We start from the raw sequence: 23,570 nt of genomic DNA, 5'->3' as shown, positions 1-23,570 counted from the left end.
TGATATTTCGTCATCTAGTTTGCGAATTGATGCCAGGATACACCATGAGACGACCCCTTGTTTTGGGAAAAACAGAGCCACAGTTTCATATCAATTAAAACTGGCCCCAAGCATCTTCTCAAGCAGCTGCAGCACTACACTTCACCGAATTAATAAAGCTTAATCTTCACTATACTGAATCTGATAATAAGATTACACACTATATGCAGTCCTCTCTGAAAGCCCAACACATCAATGAAAAATCATCCCAACACATTCAAGAAATCCGAATGACGAATCAAGACCCCGGATTCAAACAATCAACACTAACAAACATGGCAAAGGACCATGCGTCCAGAAGGAGGACAATTGCACACTAGAACACACGGAGCAGAGAGCAGAATCTATGGACCAACTAAGAAAATCATCATAAGTCCGAAGGTTGCACGTTTTTCTTATTGTGTTTTGTCAAGGGCAGCGAGATGTGTATGAAACCGAACTTCTTGCGCTGCGCTAGGAACTGCTTTTGACGGTTCCCTTCAGCCTTGGCTGGGAACGTTAGATCTTCTCTCAGTTCATTAAGCATCTGACTTAGAGCAACCCGTCGACCTTCGGTCTGTCTTCTTGCTACAAATTCTTCTGGCAGCGCTTGCTTCCTGCTCAGCACGTCCCGCATCGAAACCGTGGGCCTCAAAACAGGTTTCTGTTCCTCATCAGCAAGATCCGGCCTGCGCATATCTATGAGCGGTGAATTTAGTGGATGATCAGATGGATTGGAGAGATTCACTCTCTTAGCAGGTCCCGCTCCCCTGTGATCATGCTTCGGTGTCCATTTGCGCAAGGCCTCACCAGCTGCGAGTTGCTTCTTATTTGCAATCTCCACTCTGTTTAGAGCCTCTTCCAGGGCTTGCTGACTGAATTTGACTTCTTCTGTTGCATCCTCTAACTTCTTTAGAATAGAAACCTTAGGAGTATTGGCCACATCATTTTGGGACAGGGCCTCTCCTATATTTTTCTTTTGCGCCTTCACTCCATTCTGAGTCTTAGAGTTGAAAGGAGATGGGGATGACCTTTCCAAGAATGAGATTGCATTATCTGGCTCAGGAAGGAGGAACTGAAATGACTCTTCATTGGTTGATAAAGCCTTTATCTCAGCAAGTGCAACTGCCTCTGCAGCCCTAGCTGCTTCCTCCATCTTCCTGGCTGCAATTAATCTCATCTCAGCAGTCTTCTTGCTAGCATTCATCTGCTGGACTGACGGAACAGCTCTAGATACTCCAAAGTTTCTAGCTTCATCGACCTCGCTATATTGCTCAGGCCTGTAATTCCCATCTGGAAGTAATTCCATGATATTTTTGCAGTTCCCAAAGAGGTCAGAATCGTCCACCAATAGCGGCTTCGTCCTTTGCCGTTCTGGTTCTTCCTTCAGATATGATGCGCCTGCGGGCTTTGATGTCAGCCTCTGGCGGGTTTTCTCAAGCGAGGCTTTCTCTTTCTTTATTTTCTTATTGAGAGACTCAACGGATGTTTGAATCAGACCAAGCTCATGTATGGTTTTACCCAGGTTCAACTTCGCTTGATTCAACTCCATCAGGATCAAATCAGGAGATGGAGAAGGGCACAGGCTGGAAGTTCCCACGGCTTGCTCGTGATTGCTCAGAATATACTTATGATTTTCCTTTTTTATGTCCTCATTCATAGGAGTTGGCATCCGTTCTTGTGGTTCGGGGACTGTCATGGATTTCAGCGCTTCATGCTGGAGCTGCCACTTCAAATCTTCCACAATCCTTTTGGTTGTTCCCAGTTCTTCTAATACATCAAGCGTTTCCAGTTCTTTCACAATCAGATTCTTCTCCAATTCTAGTGTCTGTTCTTCCACTTTCTTTAAGTCAACTCCTCCAATTCCCTGAAGCTGAGAAAAGGCAATACACAATGAAAAGTCAGAAAGATCCAGTAGTGTCGTTTCACTGCACAATTGTGTAGGCAAAGCATGTGCAGTGGGTAGATAAGCGGAAAGAAAACGCAGAAAACTGGATTCTCTTTCTATATGTTGAAATTGAATGGATTATGTATGTTCATAAGAAAACAAAAAAAGAGTGGCTTGTCAATATTATATTCTTGACTCTTGAATGTGATGGGTTTTCTTTCATATAGGAATGGAGATAGCAAAAAGGCATACTGCATTAAGAGGTTCCAGAGATCACTCCTCACTTCCATGGAGATAACCTTTTAGAGTCACCATGTGACTGTTTATCACCACTTTATGGAGATCCACAGAGATGGTCATTTCAAAGTAATATGAGAAGATAATTATAAGCATAAAATCAACATGAAAAGAAAATTATTTGCACGTGTCAGGCACGCAACATCTCAGCACCATGAGAAACAATTTCACAACAAGCGACCGACTTGAGGCATAAGCACTTTCAATGATGATCTACATTATGCTTTAAAATGATTTTGAATGGTAAAAGAGTGTCCAATATGCAGAAGTCTTTAATGCAAGTAGCAGTAGAAGGTGAGATCTCCAACTCACTAGTGAATATACTTATGATAGATTTTCATGCTAGGGGTGTTTGCACGCCGATGAAATGAAAGATTGGGAGGCTTGGTCTCTTGCAGACAGCAGGACAAGAAACTTAGATTTTTCATCCAAAAGCAAATTTTAGCTTACAAAAGGCCTCGTACATGCAGAGGCTCCCACAGCTATCTTGCTTATAACAGTCTGTTTCTTTGGTTGAAAACTGAAAGAACTGAATTCATCTGGGTGCTGATTCTGTCCTTTAGGCTCATATCATTAGCAGATGATTATCACATACCGGAATGCAGAGGGCGAGAGATTCATGTAGCTCTTCACATGCAAGTTACGTAACTAGTTAGCTCTTATACAGGGTCCTTAACTATAAGTGGGGAATCTACAGTCCTGTGTCCTTAATCTTCTCCTAAAGTTCAATTTGTCTTGTCATTATCTTGTTTTCTAGAAAAAACACCACAAGCATTTGCGGCCCACCATGAGCATAAAAGCAACTAACTTATGGCTATGGCTAGCTCTCCCACTTAAGAGCCCACAAAATGCTCATAGGTATTAACACTCGTTGAAGTCGAACATACGGGGAAATGACGAGCATTCTGCTCAGCTTGGCTTCCCCCACTGACCCCATATGAATGGACCAATACAGATAAATATAATCAAGGTGCCTGTATTAATGTATTATCTTAAGAATTCCAGTTCTGCTCAACGAAGTTGCTGCTTAATAATAAGAAAATGCACACAAGAAATTCCTCGTAAACAATTGTGTATTGCAAATCCAATTAAAGGAAATGACAAATCGCTTCTGATAATGCATTTACAACACATTATGCACGTCCATAAAAGCATAATTTAATGGAACTAATCTGTAAGACGAAAGACCACAACTTACTTCCAAGTCCACACTATGTCATTAAGTTCTCATTGCTAATCAACTCCCTAAGAAAGATATCCGACCAGAACATGCATGAAATTGAAGTATCCAGGAACTACGGGACCTGCAACTCACTGGTTTTGTTTCATATGTAGCGATTGCGCAATATTTTTTTGGAAATTTATCTCTAAAAAAAGCAGAGAAGCTTCTTTGGAATTAATGCCAATTCGAAAGAAAGTAAACACTTCCCACAAGAAAGAAACAAAAACAGTAGACTGATTAAACTCCAACTGAGCAAAGCAACCTATAGACTAAACACGTACTTAACCAAAGAATTAATCAGTCATTACATAAAAACAGCGCGCTCAAATCGAACTTACATAAGAATGTCTAAGTCCAAGGCCGTGGAGCGAGAACCAAGATCCACTTCCTTCGAAATGGGTCACCGCCTCCTTCACCGACCCGAACGGCGGCGAAGTATCAATCTCGACCCTCAAATTCACCTTCTTCGCGCCCGCCATCTCGGTGCCGCCGGGCCCGAAGTCGCCTTCCGGGCTCGGGTAGTACTCCTTGGAGCAACATTTGTCCAGAACACCATCCGGGTTCTCCGCCATTGCCGAAGCAGAGGTGGATCTTCTCGCGCGGGATCAACACCCTTTAAAGAACCCGAAGAAAAAGAACCCATCATGGAAACGAAAAACCAGAAAAAAGCGATCTCTGGCGGAGCAACTTTTGAATTACCAAGAACAATAATGGACCGTCATGATTGTGCCGCTGCTGGCATTGCAGAGAGAGAAGGGGGGGTACTGGGGTAGAGAGAGAGAGGAAAAGGTGAAAATGAGAGGGGGTAGAGAGAGAGAGAGAGAGGGAAAGGTGAAAATCAGAGTGGGGAGTGAAGAATTCGAGAGGCAAAAGAAGATGGTCCACACGGGATGAGTGCACTGATTAAAGAGAGAAACAGGGCGAAACAGGGGAAAAGGAAAGAGGATAAAGGAGGGAACTTTTTCCGGGGTTCTGATTTATTAAAGGCCACGGCGGGGGGCGATTTGAGGGGGCGACGAGGACCGTGAGCTTGGATGGCGATGTGGGTACGCGGTTCCGGATTGGTCGATGACGCCCAGAAGTCAAACGAGAGAATGTTCCAAGAATCGATTTCTTGAAACGTGCCGGCAGCGAGAGAGAGAAAGAAAGAAAGAAAGAGAGAGAGAGATTGCGGGGATCTTTCTTTTGCTTTTCTTTTTGGTTGTTGGAGGTTGTTGACGAGTCTTTTCCTTTTTTTTTTCTTCCCTTTTTCGTATAACGGGGATTGCGGTAAGAAATTCCGGAACTTTGCTTAAAAACTTTATCGCCTTTTTCTTTTCCCGATGATGATGGGCCGGGCTTTCAATCAGAGCGCCCCCCCGATCTGTCGCGGCTAATGACATTTCAGCTTGGTTAAGCGAGGGGAGTTTCCGCTTTGAGTTTGCATTTTTGAACTTTTTAGATAGGAGTGAGAATAATCCGTCTGTTCAATGATGGCCAGCCGCTCAATTAGATCCATAATGGTGCCAATTGAAAAATACAAACTCCTCTTTATTGCATTTTGAACTCTTAAATGTGAAATAATACAATTAGTCGATTTTATAATAACAAGTCGCTCACGTAATTGGATCCATAATGATACCAACCAAAAATAGAAGCTTTCTGTAGTCGTCAAGGATGAGGACCTCTATTTTGGTTTACCCTGTCAATTCAGTCCAAAACATACAATTTGACAAGTTAATCCTCTCGGCTAACTTGAATTAGAAATTATTAATATGGACATCAACCATTTTACGTGGTATGATTTAAACTAATGTAGATAATTTTTGAAAGTTTTAAAATTCGATTGCACATTTGTAACAAATTTTAGGATATAATTACACTTTTTAAAAGTTTTAGTATTTAATTGTATTTCATGACAAGTTCTAAAACTTTCACTATACGTTCCTTGGTTTTATATACCACATTATCTACATGAGGCACATATAAAAAGCCTAATTTTTTGTATCATAAAATGGAGACTATTGTTTGTTGTATAGTATATTATCGCCTCTTTTCGTTAGTTTGAATCTCATTTTACTTTTTAGACCATTATACCTGAATTCAATAGAGGTGGATTCACCAAAAAAGCATACGATCAAGAGGGAAATAGCAATACAATCCGCATTTGACTTTTCTTAATGTAAATAATCCAAACCAAATTGACTACTCCAAAGTCCACATTCCACTAATTTGGGATAGAAAAATGTCAAGAAAATTGCGTGAACTTCGACTTTTGATCAATGTGAATTGAGTTGAGAGTCGACCGACTACTATGAGAGTATTCCGAACATCTAGCATAAGTCCCATGTGACCGATTGAATAAGTCCTCTCGAGCTTATGCAACAAGAATTCCGTGGTTTGTGTCTATCTCTTATATCTTATGACGTTGGTGGAAACTTTAACAAATGGACCGTAGTTTAATATTTATTCATAATTAAGTCAATTTAGCATGCTGACTTAGACCGAAAAGGGAAAAAAAATGCCGTTAAGCATACATTTAGTATTTGGAATATATCTTGTAAACTCTGAAATCGATTTTGGAACCGACTATGATTATTAGATTAAAATGACAAACTTCGTAAAGCATCCTTTTATCTACAACAAGATAAATAGCAGCCATAACAAAATAGAGTAAGCAACAACAACAAGCATATAAGATGCAAGGTAAAACTTAAGGTTTCTACCGACCAAAAAAAAAAAAAAACTTAAGGTTTCCTGGCTGGTCCTCTGGTCATGTTTAGTCTGGTTTCGCACCCAGAAGCAGGATTAGATCAATAATAGCTAGTTCCAAAAATTTGAAACTAAAATCAGCTTGGTAGGATTGGTGCCGTCCGATTTCAGAATCTATCTAGATTGTTGCTTACCGGGACCATAATAAAGAGTAGTGGGGGCAGAAAGAGAACCGAACCTTCCCCATCATTCCTAATATTATTTTCCGCGTGAATCCTTTTATAACTGAGGAAGTACAAGCGTGCGAAAGTAAATACAGAATCAAGTACCCTAATTGTGATTAATTAAGTTGAGAGGAAGGAGATATCGAGATTTGAGGAGCTTGCACGTGATCTGCAGTCATGTTGCCCCGTCTAATCCGCACGCTGACACGGCCACTAAATTGTTTCTCACTCAAAAATTAAATGCTCGACGCTCTCCACGACTTTGATCAACGCCTTGGCTAAAAGCATTAATGAGACGTACGTAGTTTACGGGCAGGCTTTAATTAATGCTTTAGAGGAGACCGTATTGCCATATCTTGATGAGTTCGATAATTAAGTCTAAAATCAATCCTGATGGAGCATTTGAGGACTTTAAGCTTTTGATCGACACATCCTGTGGATCAAATACGGGGTAAGGATCATATACCTCGTCCTGCGGGGATTTTCATTTGCTAGCTGAGTTATGCAAATAAAAGTCAGTAATTTAGCATGAAATTGGTAATTTGTAAACCGTTAAATTTGTTTTTGTCAATTACATTTAAGTATCAATAAGTTATCAACATATTCATCAAACATAAGTCATCGTATTGAAAGTTTTGTGACTCTTATAAAAATACTTATCAAATTCATCACGGTGAAAAATAATTTTCTATTTTTCAAGACTGAACAACAAGACTCTGCTACCTTACGATATAATCGCGGAAGCTTAGAACTGCACAAATCCACGAAAGTATAATAGTTAAGAAGTATTGTTATGCCATATAATATATTCAATTAGAAAATGACTGTTTTATCAAGGACCCCCTCTCACTTCTAAGTCCCACGTGGCGCTGCATCGAATGCAACCACCGTGGGATCTATCGTGCAGCTACCTACCATGGCAGGCATGACCTTATTCGTGCGATTTAATGCGAGAGGAATAAAGTAAAAGGAACAAATAGTTCAGCCGTAATAGAGTCACGAGAAGCATTTAAAACTAGGGCTACCAATCTGTGCCCACAGGAACTGGTGCAATTGATTGGTTAGTTGGACAATTCATCGGTTCATTCTCGTGTACGGTTGGGTGACGAATTAGTCTTGAATGCGGATCCTCGTTGCAGCACAAAGTGACACCTAATGCTCAGGGAGAAAGAGCTACTAGTGACATTCCTCAGTCAATCTTACACTGAAAGAAGGAATCATAGTATTCTTCTTTTGTTTTTGAACAGCTAAGAGTATTAATACTTAGCACGCCAACTTTAGATTGAAATTTGATCTACCGGATTACAGTAAGCGGTTCTAAAAGTGTAAAACGAAATTATATGAATATAAAAATAATATAGGACCCATTGTTAAGCAGTATTTGAGAATATTCAACATCTCCCTCCTTTTACGTGCAAGCCAGATTAGGAGAGACATACATACATGAAATTGATAATGCTAACTCTAATACATATATGGTATTAAGAAAGTTCAACCTAAAATTTTAAACTGTTAGATATATGCATGATTTAATATTTATATATTTTTGAAATGCAAGAGTTTAATTTTATGTTAACTGGGGAGTGGTGATTTCATTTTCCCTAGTTTTAATTGGAAATCTTATATATTTAAACTAGTGTCAACTCACCTGGAAAGCCAAGGGAAAATGTAAAGACTTATAGCATCGCACAAATTATATTGAAGTATTCATACATTTTTTTAGAATGATCAATATAAGTAATGACTATCCTCTATATAGTTCTCGAAATGATATGAGAAGATATACACACGTCCCTTCTATAATGACTAAATCCATCATGCGGCTATATTCATTCTCTTAAGTTTTCAGAAGATTGCACAAACACCAACCGCATTGAACGCCTTACCCAATCAAGCTTAGTTGGCTTTATATCGATATCAGTCGCACAAGTCGCATCGCTTAATAACTATTTTCCCAAGCTTGCCATATAGGTCGCTTAATACTACGACACTAGTCATAGGGGTGTGCATGGTCCGGGCGGGCGGTTCCCGACCTAGAACCGAAAACCGCCCGCTAAGGACCGGTTCCGAAAAATTGGAACCGGGATCCACCCATTTGTTGCATGGATCCATCCGGGAATCGGACCGCCGATCCGGTCCGGTTCCAGGGTGGATCCATGGAACCGATCTTGACGCGAAACAATTTTGGTTTTCAACATAGAACGATCGGGTCTATGAGTTGGGAAGGAAGGGAGGAGGTCTATGGTCCGGTTTTCAACATAGAATGATCGCGAAACAATTTTCCGCGGCTGTGGCGGGTGGCGGCTGACGTGAGGGGGCGAATAGCAGCGGTGGAGGAGTAGCGGCGGAGGAGCAACGACGGCGGCGTCGACGCTCAAGGAGGAATCGAAATGGCGATAGGATTAGGAGGAACCGAGGAAGAGACAAAGAGAGAGAGCGAAGATGAAGGGAGTGCGGAGATGAGATCTAATCTAAGGTTTCTTTTAGTAATTTTTTTTTTTAATTTTAAAAGGTTCCAGTCCGGTTCGGGTGGGCGGATCCGCTCATGGAACCGGGAACCGGACCATTACCCACCGGTTCCAAAAATTGGAACCGGAACCGACCGGTTCCCTCAAGAACTGTCGGTTCCGGGCGGTTCCAGTCCGGTTTCCCGGCGGTCCGGGCGGTTCCCGGGTATTTTGCACACACCTAACTAGTCATATGGGCCACGTTGCTTAGTTATTGTTTCGCAAGGTAGTCGCATTTCCCGCTTGCTATTTCCCTTCCGACTCTCAACCTTTCCCCTTTTGTTTCAAGAGGCCAACTTTATCACTAAACTCGCCATCCTCAAACTAGCTAGATTTGAAAGTTTAGCCACGAATAGCAACCAGACATTGCCTCACACTTAATAAACATCATTTGACTTGATTTCAAACTCAAGCTGACTTAGTTACGTTGAGTTTGAGAGGAGATGTTAGAAATAATTAGGGATTTCATTTGATAATTTTATTAATTTTATGTATTTTTCAATATCACGAGCATACCTTCTTTTGGTCGTGTATATTTTGATTTATATACTTTAACTTCAATAGTTATCTTATAAAACCTATAAATAGGTTGATGTATTCTTCATTATAAACATTAAAATATACAAAAATTCCCCACATATTTCTTTCGTTTTATTATTCTTAACTAGTAATTTTCTTAAAGTTTTATTCCTTGCATTGACGATTATCCCATTTTATATAATTGAATTAATGCATGCATTGCGAATTCTACTAAATAGAGGCATTAATTGAAACTTTTATATTCTCTCAAATAGTTTAGCGAATATGGAACTATTGCGTAATTTTGATTTTGCTTTTTCGAGCAAACACATAATTATGAGGAGGGTTTGTGTGACAGTGTTGGACCCATCTATTTCCTAATCTTAATTTACTCGCACATGCTATAATAGAAAAATTACCTTATCATATCATCATCAGAAATTCAAAATACGAGACAAAAGCTTGGTTTAGAGCGGAAGTTTCGAAGGGAGATTTTTTTTTTTGGTCGAAGTGAGATTGTTTATTTTTGAGGTTATGCTATATGTACATAGTCCAGCCTAAGAGATTACACAGCCTTCTCATATATCCGTTTTCCTTCCTCACTTCCACCCCCCCCGCCACACATACACGTTACAGAATTAAATTGGATGGTTCAAATGGTACACATCAATCATTCATTTCCCTGCGGTGGTCTAGATTCTATGTTCGCTGCCTTAAAATATTTGAGCACTAATAGTCGCACCAATCTATATGTCTCGATTTATATAGCAAGCCTATAAAATAATCTTTTTCTAACAGTTCATGATGACATAATCAATCGGTCCACAAATAAATGTTCATCGGGCAAGGACATGCTGCATCAACACTAAACTTTTCCACTTTCCAACTTGAGAAAAAAATCCCCATATGAAAACGTGCATAGTCAATGAAAACGCCTTATTTAATTGCCGCATAAAAAGGGGAAGCAATTTAATGATATTAGCCTTTGAGGGGAGAGAAGCAGCTTAAATTATTGCCGCAAATTGCTAAATTCCCACGACCTTCGACCACACTCTCATCAAGATTTATTCTATTCTATTCCATTATTTTCTCTCCCGATCAGCTTCTTCTTCGGATCTTGAATCTTCAGATCTTGCAAGAGCCTGAGAGCCACCCCCATACATCTGAGAAGAAGAGCCCCTTCTTCACCTTCCCGAAAAGGAAAACAAGAAAATGATGAATCGCAGCCTTAACCCTAGGGACCATCCAGAGACCTTCCAAATCAAGCAAGATGGCAAGTTCTTCTCTAGGCTCTTGTCTAGGGAAGGCTCCGTCGCGAACACCTCCTCCCGCCTCCCCTACTATGGCGGGGCCGCCCGCTCGGTGCCCTTCACTTGGGAGTCCCAGCCGGGGACGCCGAAGCACGCCTTCTCCGACGCCTCTCTCCGTCCCCTCACGCCTCCTCCTTCCATCTCCACCCCTGTGCTCACCGGTTCCAGCTCCTCCTCGCAGGGCCGTCATCGCAAGCGGAACTTGTCCATGAGCGCCGCTTTCTCAAGGTTCACCTCTAAAAGGTCCCATCGTGCATCACCGTCATCATCGGTTTCTTCAGGGTCGACATCGTCGTCGTCTTGGTCATCTTATAACTCTTCCCCATCCACTTCGAGGTTCCGTATCCATCGCCATTTTTTCTCTTGCTCGGGATCTTCTATGCTTTATGACAATGAAGAGATTGGCGACGAGAAAGAAGATGGCTACGGATCTCCGGATTTGACGCTGAGCTTCGGGGAGAGGAGGGAATACTCAGACAAGTTCAGGGGTTGCTATTCAATGGGGAACGTGAAGAAGAGGTTCTTGTCCATCTTAGGGCAAAGACAAGGTACTTATTGAAGTCGTAGGATTTCCTTTATGTCGGCGCGAGCCGTTAATATCATCCTGCATTGGTGTTCATTGGCGCGAGTTCAAGTTTGTGCATTTTCTTCTTGGAATTTTATGCATCTGACGATGGTATGGACGGTTGGAACTCATGGAACGTCTCGTTCTCTTTCTTTTCTTCAAACTGTCAACCATGAATCTAAGCCTCCTCCTCCTCCTCCTCCTCCTCTTCTTCTTCTTCTTCTTCTTTATGACAGCTACAACTCAGCAGATATGTACGACGTCAATCCACAGTGTTTTGTAATAAGTTACGGATATTCGCTGCGTCGTTTATACATACCATGCCAACTTGTCTATTTTGTTACCCTCTTCTTCTTCTCTTCCTTTCCTTTATTCGTCGGTACCGCGGGTGGTTTCCAGAACATGGGCGCATTAATTGGGGAATTCGTTACCGCCCACTTTCATCTGAATCTGAAATAATTTATTTTATTTGCATCTATACCTTTCTTTTTTTGGGCTAAAATATATGTATCCACCCCAACAAGGTGATGAAGCAATTGCAGCGACGCCCTCATCTTTTGACATGACACCATCAATATCAAAACTTCGTCGTTCAGCGTTTATCCTAACAGAAGAAAATGAAAAATGAAGAAGGAAAATTCGTCACTCAACATAAGATGATCTCAGTTCTGTTGTCAGCGATCTTGTCGGGCGCTTCTCTTCTAGTTTGCTCGAACATGGCCAAGCAAATAAGTAATGGCCGAGAGGCTGAATAGAAAATTATTGGTTTGCATTTTATTGCATTAGCTACAACGACTAATCTTGGGGGAGGCAAGCGGAAACTTCCGAATTTATAGGTCGAATGTGGTAAAATATTAAGCATGTTGGAACTGTTTTGTAGTGGCTCTGGCGCTGATTAATTATTGTGTTGGATTCAATTTTCAATTTAAATAATGCTGATCACATAGGACTTATGTAGAAAGCCATACTTACGTAGCCTGCTAATTTATACATTTCTGGACTCCGACTCTTTGTTTTAAGTGATTTGAATTGTCATCTTCGCTAACATCAAAAAATTAAAACAGCGAGCATAAATTTAGAGCATGCTTAAAAAAGTGATTTTGGAAGAGTGTGAGAGCAGTCAATACTTTGACAAATTTGTAGAATCGTTGCATGTGAAGATAACTTAAGATACACATAAAGGAAAAAAAGTGAGTCAATTGAGGTTTTTGACTTATATACATAATTTTTCATTTTATGTTTTTCTTTAACTCTTTATTAGTGAATACTCTGATTTAATTACATCGCAGCTCGAAAATCCCGAACAAAAATATTTCTAATTGACTAATCGCCCTCGCTTGAACACAAAGGCAGGTTTTGTTCCCGATCAACACGAACATAAAAAAGATAATCGGTTGTAAAGGCGAGGAAGAGGTTATAGTTGTACGTTTATCAGCATAATATAAACACAAGCGTACCTAAAGTAAGATCATGATTCTGTATTCCTTTTGTGACATATAAGGACAATGTTGCTAAATTGCTAATATGTATATTGTGCACGCAAGTCATTGGTTGGAGAAGACATTTGGATAAAATGATTGAATAAGCAAATCTTTGAGAAAAGTAAAAAAAAAAAAAGTCCTAAATAGATGTAGTTCTTCACTTTTTAATTGGACCAATTTAATCCTAAATATTTTCACGTTTTACCAATTAAGTCATTTGACCAATTTAGATTAGAAATTGCTTTTGTGGACATTGGCCATTTAACATAGCACGGCTAGCGTGTGACTAGCATTGACTTGAATATTTTTTTAATAATTTTTTTTTTCATTTCTTTTCCTTTTCGTTCTATTTCCGCCGATGGCTGGCATAGGCTGAGTGGCAAGTGTTGGCTTCGCCTGAGCAAGGGTGAGTGCTAATGAGGCCAACCCTTGCCTAGGTTAGGGCAACCTCATCGAGTGTTGCTTGGGAAAGGATCCGCCTCACCAGATCTAGTGAGGGTGGCCTTGTTGGTGCTCACCCTCACTAGCCATGGCTTGTGCCGACCATCGGCAAAAAGAGAAGGGAAAGGAAAAGAAATAATAAAAAAAAAGGAAAGGAAAAATTTATCAAAAAATATTCACGTTAGCGTCAGTCGTGCCCCGTAGGATGATTAGTGTTCATGTCGGTTATTTCTAACCAAAATTAGTCAAATGGACTCAACCGACAAAATGTAAAAAGATTAATGACTAAATTAGTTCAACTGAAATATTTAAGACTAAATCGATACTAATACATTATATTTAAGATTATTTTATATTTCCCGCAAATCTTCAGTCAACTGCTATGGTGGAAGTGGCTGCCAAATATCAGATGGACCCCATTGTTGGAAAGCAAATCTGAAATGGACTAAATTATGTAGATTTATACCTTCATTTTGCTCAAATGGATAATGTAATCAATTCAATATTGAGACAAGAATATCTATAAATCTTTGCAGACCCCATTTGATTTTGTTTATGCATGTCGTGCAATCAACAATAATCACAAAGTTTTGCTTGCGATTTTAGGCATGACCATTTTAGTCATGACTTATGCTTTGACCTATACAACAGTACAAATCATCGACTGTTTTCTAGTGATCGTCTGGAAATCCAAATCACTTCAATTCATTATTTTTCCTAATCTAATTCTAATCATTCCGTTGTCCTTGGTTTAATGGATCGATCCTAACTTTTGCGTGCTATGGTTGATGTAATATTGGTCTAATTACTCTTGTTCATAATACTAGATGCGCATCAAACATTTTGTTCATTGATGTTGGTCAAATTCATTAGAACGACAAATTTATTTCCGAACAAATTTTAAGGTAGGAAACATTTTTATAAACATGCGGATCTAAACTGAATCCTCTAGGAAAATTTTCATATTATAATTTTGGATTTTGTGTGGTTTGGTGCCGTTAGTACCCACTACTGGATTTTGATTGTTCTATTAACTTTTTTGAGAGGTTAAATCAAGAAAGCTTAGGGCCCTAGGCCCAAAGAGTAGTCATGATTTTCCGAAATTAGATGACCCATTTAGGGAGACACTTGGCCCACTGACGGCCTGAAAGCCCATTAGGAAGACAGCAAAGGCAACTTGTATTCTCCAAATGAGCTTCTCTGCTTGCATGAAATACCGGTTACCAATCTTGCGATTCCTGCAATTTGAACTTTTCATAATACTTTAGAATCTATTTGGTTTTTTTAAGTTTTTACCAAAAATAATTAGTGTACCATTTAGAATAATGCAAAATTGATGCACTTTAACTCGCAGTATTTTTTAGAATTACAGCACCACGATCAGAGCTTACTTCAATTGTTGGTAGCTACATTTGATTTTTTTATGTGAACTCTTCAATTGTAAGGATTACATGATATGAAAAACCTATTAAGGTTATATTTTCTATCAAGTATTATTACGTCAATTTTTTAAGGTTACCCGAAGGTAGTTATAGTCATTAATTGAACATGGCAATGGTCGTCACAGAGGACCACCTTGTCAGATGATTTCATTAACTACAGCACTTTCAATTTGATCGGAAACGTACTGCGGAGCGCCTTCTTTTGAAATTGTTAAATTTCTACTGAGGTTTTCTTTCCTAACACAAGTATAGCATTGTACTTTCGATTAATCGTTATTAACCACATCGCCGAATTTCAGTCTAACACGCCTAGTTCAACAGAGAGAAACAGAATGCAGGTAAGAGTTAGTAGCACAGCGAGTACTATACATAATAAAAGAAAAAAAAAAATTGACGAGACGGCCTCATCAAAGGATATTATAATAACCTAGTAACGTGTGACAGTAATATTCTTAAAGAAGAAAAAGTCGTGAGTGGAGATGTTATTAGATAGGAATTCCTGACTCGACCGGCATCTAACCATTGACATTCAGCCATCGAGAGAATACCAGATTCTCTTTCTTGTTGACCGGAAAAAGATAAAACACGAACATGGATTCTGAAATGATAGATGGCTTGATAGCTACACCGCAGGGCCAAGTTCATGAACTAGGGAGGAAAAACACATGCTCGCTCGTTCGCAGATGTGCGCTAGCCCTCCCCATGTATATGTGTGTTGACCAAAATTAGCCGAGGGTTTGAAACGAATGTTTGTTTGGTATTATAAAGTTGAAAGAGAGGGAGAGGGAGGGAGGAAGAGGGAGGGAGGAAGAGAGAGAGAGAGAGAGAGAGAGAGAGAGAGAGAGAGGCGACATGACTTGCGGATCCAAGACTCGGATCTCATTGGGTGACCATGACCGTTCTGATTAGATTAAGAAAGTGTTGAATTGAAAATCAAGAGGGAGGTCAAGGTATTGACTGCCATGCGATGCCTCTTTACAGTTGTCATTTCCCTTTCTTTTTGGGTTCTGGGTTTGGGTGCAAAGGACTGGAGGTGGTGCGTGTGTATGCGTGTGTGACAGGGAGGGAGAGAGAGAGAGAGATCAAGAAATGGTAAGAAATCCTTGGTTGGAGATGAGAGAACAATGGGGCGACTTGTTAGGCTTAAAATACGGGTCAAACAAGAACAGGTGGTGGGCAATTTCTTGCGATCTAAGCAAAAAAAAAAAAAAAAAAAAAAAAAAAAAAAAGAGAAAAAGAAGAAAGTAGAAGATAAATTTAAGTCATAATTTAATGTTATCTAACCCAGTTCCCTCCTTTTCTTTACCCTTTTCCTACCCCTTTCCCTCCCTTTCACCACCCACCCTTGATATGAACATCCTTCAGATATCACTGCCAAGACAATTCCCCATCTCACTTCCTATTTTATCAGCATCGCGGATGATTCGATATTAGTATGGTTATGTTTAGTTTAAGGGTGTTCGTGATTATGGACAGTCCTTAATGATAGTTTTGACAAAGATATTTGGCATACTCTCTAAAGACAACCATTATCATGTCATAACCTTAATTTTGTGAACGCACTTAAGAAATATGTGATCATATTAACCCTTAATTTACTGTATGAATGATATGGTGGACATGACCAATCATAGTAATATAAAGCTGTACTCTTGAACAAGACACATAAATTCATCTATGCCATACTCTCTTGTGATCATACGCTTATTGCAGTGGGACATATAGCAAGTATGCAAAAACACACGTTGGCCATATTATTTCTAGGGTTTGTCTGAAATTCAGTTTGGTGGGATTGTACTTGATCGAATAGAGATTTTAGGAGCGGAAGGTATTTGTGCATTTCATCCATTTAGTACTTGACGTGATCATTATAATATAATATAATATTTTTTATTTATTTTAAATTTCATCTTCTTTAGGGCTGATGATTTTGCAAAAATTATTAAGGTTTGATGCAAGATGGTCTGCAACATGTTGAGCCTGCTGGTGCACAATGTTAACAGCACTCAATCCAGAAGAAATTTGGTGTTCCTCCTTATCTCCGAGCAGTTAATCTGTTAAAGACGACACCCGATCTATACATATAAGCAGAAAACCTAATTATGCCGGCTTAAACACTGTTAAAGTGACACTGACAGCCATTCCCCGAACATCAGAGCTGTCCGCATATGATAATGTAGTAGGTGAGATGTCTCATATATCATCACATGTACCTTCGAGTCATTCCTTTATGAGGCTGTGGTGCGTTGAGTTCCTTAACAAGAAAAGAAAACTCACCCTTATCTTGAAAGGTGTCCAATCTTTTTCTGTGGACTTACTCAGAATTGCAAGCTCTTGCTCAGAAGTCAGAACAAGATCAAGTGGCAATGAAATTGATCAACCGTAACAGTCAGATTACAGTTAAAGGGAAGTAATTACGAAAGCTAATGACGCTGGTCAAGCTGTCTCTTTACTGATGTTAGAGCAAAGGAATGAGTGCTTGCAAAGGTGATCTTTTATTAATGAGCTCTCTCTCACTCACACCCCCGGGGCGCCATGTGTTTGGTTCTCCATGTGTTTGGTTTCTCCGACTGATCGTCTAATAGGTAGAATAGATGATGTCTACAATTAAAATTGAGCCAACCTTTCAAAATATAGACACGATTGCGGTTTCTACACGGTGATGTAGAAATAAATTTCGTTTTCGGGACTTGATCCCCAGATGTGGTCATTTCAATGAAAGAGTGGTGGGTTCCTGATTTTGACAAGAAACTAACATGCTCGGTGTCTCTCCCCCCACAGAGAGTACAGCTTTTATATGGTAAGGACTTAAAGCGTAAATAATGTCAGGGAGATGCTAATAATTCTTTTTTGTCCTATTTTCATACATCCCCGTTTTTCTTCTATCTCACCACTTAACGAAAGTCACTATTGTCTGCACCGAAATTTAATGGATAGAAAGAAATCGATCTCATTTGAGGGAAAAAAGGGTAAAGTCTAAAGACATTTTATAATGGTACATCGTGAGTGATTTTGCCTACTGTGCAATGCATAGAGTTAATTTTTGTAGTATTTTATATAAGGAGACCTTTGTTTCTTGCAAGTCTTTTGTCTAAGGAGGCACGCACAATTCTCGGGATTAACCTCCAAAGAGACAATCACTTTTTTCCTTAAAGCCATTGGTGCCTTTGAAGTTACAATGACAAAAGCATGTGCGTGATTAGGTAAGCTTCTGTCTTATCACAGCTACATATGATATGATTGCTAGGACATACATCATATGTGTTTAGATTTTTGAATGGATGCTATAATATTGAAAATAACCAATCCCACTTTTAAAGGTAGATTGCATGATACACATGGACGTACATAAAAAACCAATTTGGGTAAGCTAAACTTTATGTAGGCAGTACAGATAACAGAGATCCATAGATGTGATGCTGTAGTTAGTATAGAATTTTACTAAAGATTAGTTACTAGGACGCATCTCAAAATTATGCAAGTGGATTAACTATATTGCTCATAGATTTTCCTCATTTGAAGATTTACTAATACACAGAAAAATTATTTAAGATTAGTTAATAGTTTAAAAACTCAATTTTAGAAAAATTCAACTTTAAAATTGCTAACGTATGGAATCTACGTCTCCAAAGTTTTAAATATAGTCAGTGCAAAGGGAAGAAGCAGGACCACATGCAAGAAGGAAAAAGCAAATGCAAGAAATGGAAGCAAAACAAAACCCAAGAGGCCGGCTGATTCTAAAAAGTCAAAAACATTTAAGGATTCACACGTGAGCAATTCAGTGAAGGAGCTGGCATCTATACATCTCTCTCTCCCTCTCCCCCTCCCCCTCCCCGCCCTCTCTCTCCATTGATGCCCTTTCTCTGCTGTGATCTCTCTCCAATCTCATGACAGCAGAGATTCGTTCTTGCTCACAGCTCTGCAACCACCACAGCTTCTGAAACTCAACGTACAGTATTTTGAACCAGGAGAGCAAGGTGAGGTCAACCAGATCACCAAACTTGTTAAAACCCCCCTTTTGTTTCAGCCTCCTGCTCATATTCCTTTTGTCTCTTTCTATTTTAAGCACAGGACCACCTTCCCTGTTCTATCTTGCCTTTAAAGTTCTCTTTTTTCGCTCTCCCTCTTTATATTACTTTCTCCTTCCTCCTCCCCCTCTCTCTCAAAAACTCCACCTCCATACCCAGAGAGAGCATGCCTGAATGTCCAGAGAAAGGTATGACTTCACACTCTCTCTCTCTCTCTCCCCCTTCTCTCTAGCAATCATGTCAATACGTGCGACTAAAACATATCTCTTGGCACCTATGAGGCTTTTGGGAGCTTGTTTAAAGAACCCTGATCAGTTTCTTGTCAGGAAAAGCAGCACTCTTTTTCTTGGGTCAATCAATTAAATAATAGCATCAATTCAATAAGCACTTACACTATAGCACATTAAGGACTAGCAAGTGCTACTTCCTCTTTGGAACGATCTTTCACTGGGTTGTTTTGATTTTAGTAGGGAGAGATTTGATGAGATAGGCAAGAAGATCAAAAGAGACGGAGATGCTTCGCATCATCATCTTATGGGAAGGAGACACATGCTGGGTCCTCCAGGAACCCTAAACACCATCACTCCCTGTGCAGCCTGCAAGCTCTTGAGAAGGAGGTGTGCTCAAGAATGTCCTTTCTCTCCTTATTTCTCTCCCCATGAACCCCAGAAATTCGCTTCTGTTCATAAAGTCTTCGGCGCCAGCAATGTCTCCAAGATGCTCATGGTATTTATGAAACCCTAGTTGCTAATTCGTGATTAACTGAAGTATCTCATGTATATGTGCCTTCTTGTTTCTGTTTTTAGATTGAAATCTGATACTCTTTCGCTTATTTTATATTTAGGAGGTACCTGAGAGCCAAAGAGCTGACGCGGCGAACAGTCTCGTCTACGAAGCGAATGTGAGGCTGCGAGACCCAGTTTACGGGTGCATGGGTGCGATTTCGGCTTTACAACAGCAAATTCAGTCCTTGCAAGCTGAGCTAAACGCGGTGAGGTCCGAAATCCTCAAGTACAAGTATAGAGAAGCAGGCATCATCAGTCCCACTTCTCATGTGACTTTGCTTTCACCGGGCACAGTCTCCATTGCCGCGCCGCCTCCCACCCCGCCACCGCAGTCTGCTCCTACCTCATTGCCGCCTCCTCTCCCGCCTGCCTCCTCGCCTCCTTCCTTGTTTACACAGCCGGGTGGCACAACTGACTACGGCGGCATCTCCAGCGAGAATGTCTCTTATTTTGGTTAAAACTTCTAAACTTATTACTGAAAGATCTGATTTTATTTTTCTTTCCCACGAATTATTTGGAATAAAATCGAGAGCATGATTATATTGTTAGCAGATTTGCTTTGGGATAGGCAACTTAGTCTTCTTCTTGATTCTAGACATCCATAGAGTTATCACTATGTTTCGAGCCAGGGTTTATTATATAGTTGGTTTCCTGTTCCACCTCTAGCCATGTATGTAATTTGCTTCTAAACATGTATCTCATTTCTCACTTTCGTATCCTATTTACTGAGAGTCCTCTCTGTGTTGCTTTACATATGAAAAAATTTCAGTTCTCATTGCACCATGAATATTTGTCAAGTTTCTGCCACATCTCCGTTTTCCTCTGGTAGAAGAAGCTACAACAAATGGAAAAAAGAGCAGAAGATATTAAAAAAAAAAAATGAGAAAAGAGAAAAAGAAATGGCGTAACCTAGTTTAGTCGTTAGCTCCTCTATAGAAGAGAGCAAGAGTTTTGGCTCAACTGTCTAGATGTTGCACGTGTGGAAAGTAGTTGACCACATGCAATCTTTTTCAACATGCTCTTCTGTGCCACACTGAAGTGACTCTGAACATTACTTCAAGTTGAGGGAGACAAAAGGCATTGTGATTCAAAGCAGTTCCTGAAACTTAGGCCATCTAATTTTTTGCACTTTGTCAAACTTACTGATTGCTTTCACACAACTGTGCGTTAGCTGGGTAAATTCACCATCTCCTTCCTAATATTTGCTTCTTTCACATATATAGCATTAATCTTTCTTATATATCTAATAGAAAAATTCCAATAGCTATGTTGTCACTTTATTGCCCTTCCCCTTTCCTTGACCATTTTTTATTTATTTAAAGATCATCGCTTTAACTCCAAATCATGTTTTGATGACTTAGTGGAATACTATAATTAATTAAGTATTAGATGAGCTAGATAGTGGATTTGTTCCCAAAGTTTTTTTTCCAATTTTTTCCCCTCAAATAAAAGAGGTTGTAAAGATAATTTAATTTTAGGAAGAGGAATCATATTTCCAGTTAAGCCTAAATTCTTAAGTTGACTATGTCTCTAACTCTCTCTATCAAGAACCTAGAATAGGGGCCTTATTTATGTCAAAGACTGATATGAGGTCAATGTGCATAGGTTTGCTAAATGACAAATTCATGATGATTTAATTTTTCTTTAGGTTTAGCTCCACCCAAGTAAGTTTGGTAGAGGAGCTGTGGTAAATAAATTGGACACAATTCAGGGTCGATGAATATTGTAGATATTCATGTTTATGTCTCATTCTGAAAGTGTACACTTTTATGGAAATTTGAATGTTAATGCGCAAGTTTGAATATTTATAGTTTTTCATTACTCTACTTTTCAAAGTCTACCAATTAAGTCACATCACATGACCAACAAAAAACCGTCTTGGTTGATCTTTCATATTCTTTAGACGTATGAAATTGTCAATTTGATAACTTAAAAAAAAATGAAGTTGTTTAGAGAAATCAAATTAAGTGGTCGGCAAACCATAGAAATATATACGAAGAGACACAATCGGTATGAACCATTCATGTGTACAATTTAGTACAACTCAAAAACTACCTTCGATCATCATATTGACTAAAGAAAAATGAAAATTGGGGGGGGTGTTATTGCTTACGCTTGATTCATGAACACTTTTAGGTCACGTACACATATATATTAGAATATACAAGATGGATTTACGGTTGAATAGTCAATGGTCGTGCCAGCTAAAAGGTAGATGATATGTACATCGAATTCTGATGATGATGGGTGTGGTTTCCTTGGCGTGTGGACATCAACCAGCTTAGCGGGAAGGAGTGAAGCAATTAAAGATACATATGGTATCGATCGAGCTTCATTCTCTTCATTCACTCTCTCTCTTCCACATATTTTTTCTTTTGATTCTCTTCAGCATTTCTTTCTCAGTCCAACTATTACATAAAGTCATTCCAATCAATTTTAAATATGACTAGCGTATTGAATATCACATATGGTCTCTATCGTGCCAAAGTTTCTCAAATCCAAATGGGATGTGATGGTATTTGGTCTTAAGTCGTGGTTGCTTGAATTAGTGGCATCTTCTAGTCCGGGTACAACCCTCCTTGGATTCCACACATCTCTCTCTCTCTCTCTCTCTCTCTCTCTCTCTCTCTCTCTCTCTCTCTCTCTCTCTCTCTCTCTCAAAATAAATATATAAATATAAATATATATTTATAACATCATAGTGTACATTAACGACGAAATTAGTTGAATTCACAAAACACGCGATTATGATCCATGTGCACTTCTGGATGATGGGTAGTTTTCTCAATCTAAACATGGATCATAATTATCTATGTGCAGTTCTATCGATAGAACAATTCATTCTTGAATGCACATATGATTAGGTATTAACACCACGTCTAACATAACTTTCATTAATTTGCGTCACCCTTTCCTTCAACTTTTATCTCCCAAATTGAATAAGATCATGATTTTGGCGTAACATTTATTTTTCTTCCGACTAACTATTTCAAAATTAGTATGCGATGTCGCTGATGGGCGGAGAAAGGTCTCCAGCTTTCCAAGTTACTTCGGAGAGCATCCAGTTGCATATTAAAATTCTTCTGGGGAATGATGGACATGCTTGAAGGCTTCCTCTTGCTGTGAGACAAATATTAAAGAATGATGCGAAGCAGACGTGACCTTAGGAAAACCTTTGGAGAATTTATTAGTGTCCTTGACTGCTGGCATTATGAGGGTTGACAACTTCAGAGAATCTCTGGTAGAACATTATGTCACCTCATACTATATGATAAAAAAATAGAATTAGGGTTTGGGATTTTAATGCAGCACTTAAATTACTAACCCAGATTGTTTAGATGAAGACCCTAGTTTGGCTCCTCAATTAAGGGTTTACACGTAGGAGATTCCATGAGTATTTATCTATTTTCCTATAAAATTATAAGTATTAGCTCGAGGTCGAGGCAATATATAAGCTAAGGGCCTGCGTCCTGTTGCACAATCTTACTCTAAGAGCCATCTGGTGTAGCATCCATCCGCCCATCTCTGCAGGCCATTCTTATTTAGAAATCCATGTAATTTGTTGTCTAAATTTGATTAACTTTAAAGCTAACATGATGGAGCACATCAGCATGATGTTCGAGTTTTTACACATTGATGAACATCTCCTAGAATCCTCACTAAAACCCTAGCTTCCTCTCCAAAGACTATGATAACAAGATGGCTCAATTTCAATCATATCATGGCACGATAACTCCACCATATGAAACTATGAATGTCGAAAAATATTTGAAAAGTTACGATAGAGGATTTCGAAGTGTAATTACGATCGTTCAATTTGAGTGAAAGGGCTTCGTTTTTGACTATTACTATTTTGAAGAGAGAGAAGATGAACAATAGAAAATAAATCTTTATTCGTGTCCTTACGTGGTGTATGAAAGTCGACAAAGCAAGCGTGAGATCTCAGCATATGTACTTGTCTATATTCGGCCCATGATGGAAATTGAACCATGGGCCAGTTTGTTTGACTTTGTTGTTCGCTTTGATGTAAGTTGAAATGCTTAGTTCAAATTGTCGCTCAAACGTCTGGTGAGAAGTAGTCGGTTGTCGTTGACTCGCGAAAAACTCGAACACCCAACCCAATACCATTAACAAAATGGCTCGATAGGCTTT

The 23,570-nt window shown here is 39.4% G+C and overlaps 3 protein-coding genes across 5 annotated transcripts; 2 read left to right on the top strand and 1 right to left on the bottom strand.

The window, feature by feature from the left end:
* Nucleotides 1–149: 149 nt before the first annotated feature.
* On the bottom strand, nucleotides 150–4,202 carry LOC104454450 (WEB family protein At2g40480). Its single transcript, XM_010069292.2, has 3 exons — nucleotides 4,125–4,202; nucleotides 3,764–4,038; nucleotides 150–1,891 (listed from the first exon to the last, which is right to left on the bottom strand). The coding sequence occupies exons 2-3, from the start codon at nucleotides 3,995–3,997 to the stop codon at nucleotides 407–409; spliced, it is 1,719 nt and encodes a 572-aa protein (XP_010067594.2). The 5' UTR covers nucleotides 3,998–4,038; nucleotides 4,125–4,202; the 3' UTR covers nucleotides 150–406.
* A 6,376-nt stretch (nucleotides 4,203–10,578) lies between these two features.
* On the top strand, nucleotides 10,579–11,235 carry LOC104455920 (putative protein TPRXL). The gene has a single exon (XM_010070624.2). It carries the CDS (start codon nucleotides 10,579–10,581, stop codon nucleotides 11,233–11,235), a length of 657 nt encoding a protein of 218 aa, XP_010068926.2.
* A 7,039-nt stretch (nucleotides 11,236–18,274) lies between these two features.
* On the top strand, nucleotides 18,275–20,171 carry LOC104454449 (LOB domain-containing protein 15). Of its 3 annotated transcripts, XM_039316604.1 has the most exons (4): nucleotides 18,276–18,582; nucleotides 18,677–18,821; nucleotides 19,101–19,359; nucleotides 19,478–20,171. In XM_039316604.1, exons 2-4 carry the CDS (start codon nucleotides 18,808–18,810, stop codon nucleotides 19,874–19,876), a joined length of 672 nt encoding a protein of 223 aa, XP_039172538.1. In that variant the 5' UTR covers nucleotides 18,276–18,582; nucleotides 18,677–18,807; the 3' UTR covers nucleotides 19,877–20,171. The 3 variants fall into 3 exon arrangements, with proteins under 3 accessions (XP_010067592.1, XP_039172538.1, XP_010067591.1); XM_010069290.3 differs by having other exon boundaries at nucleotides 18,275–18,821; nucleotides 19,104–19,359; XM_010069289.3 differs by having other exon boundaries at nucleotides 18,276–18,821.
* The last annotated feature ends 3,399 nt before the right edge of the window (nucleotides 20,172–23,570 follow it).

This window comes from Eucalyptus grandis, chromosome 7 (assembly GCF_016545825.1).
Source record: "Eucalyptus grandis isolate ANBG69807.140 chromosome 7, ASM1654582v1, whole genome shotgun sequence".
Lineage (NCBI taxonomy): Eukaryota > Viridiplantae > Streptophyta > Magnoliopsida > Myrtales > Myrtaceae > Eucalyptus > Eucalyptus grandis.
The sequence above is the reverse complement of the archived record's forward strand: the minus strand, read 5'-3'. Positions and strand labels throughout refer to the sequence as shown.

Excerpts from the sequence above, each read along its gene's own strand:
- LOC104454449 (XM_039316604.1), top strand. Across the intron at positions 19,360-19,477 it reads ATGTCTCCAAGATGCTCATG|GAGGTACCTGAGAGCCAAAG; the intron begins GTATTTATGAAA and ends TTTTATATTTAG.
- LOC104455920 (XM_010070624.2), top strand. The coding sequence starts at position 10,579 with ATGATGAATCGCAGCCTTAACCCTAGGGACCATCCAGAGACCTTCCAA.
- LOC104454450 (XM_010069292.2), bottom strand. The coding sequence starts at position 3,997 with ATGGCGGAGAACCCGGATGGTGTTCTGGACAAATGTTGCTCCAAGGAG. Across the intron at positions 1,892-3,763 it reads TTGGACTTAGACATTCTTAT|CTTCAGGGAATTGGAGGAGT; the intron begins GTAAGTTCGATT and ends GCCTTTTCTCAG.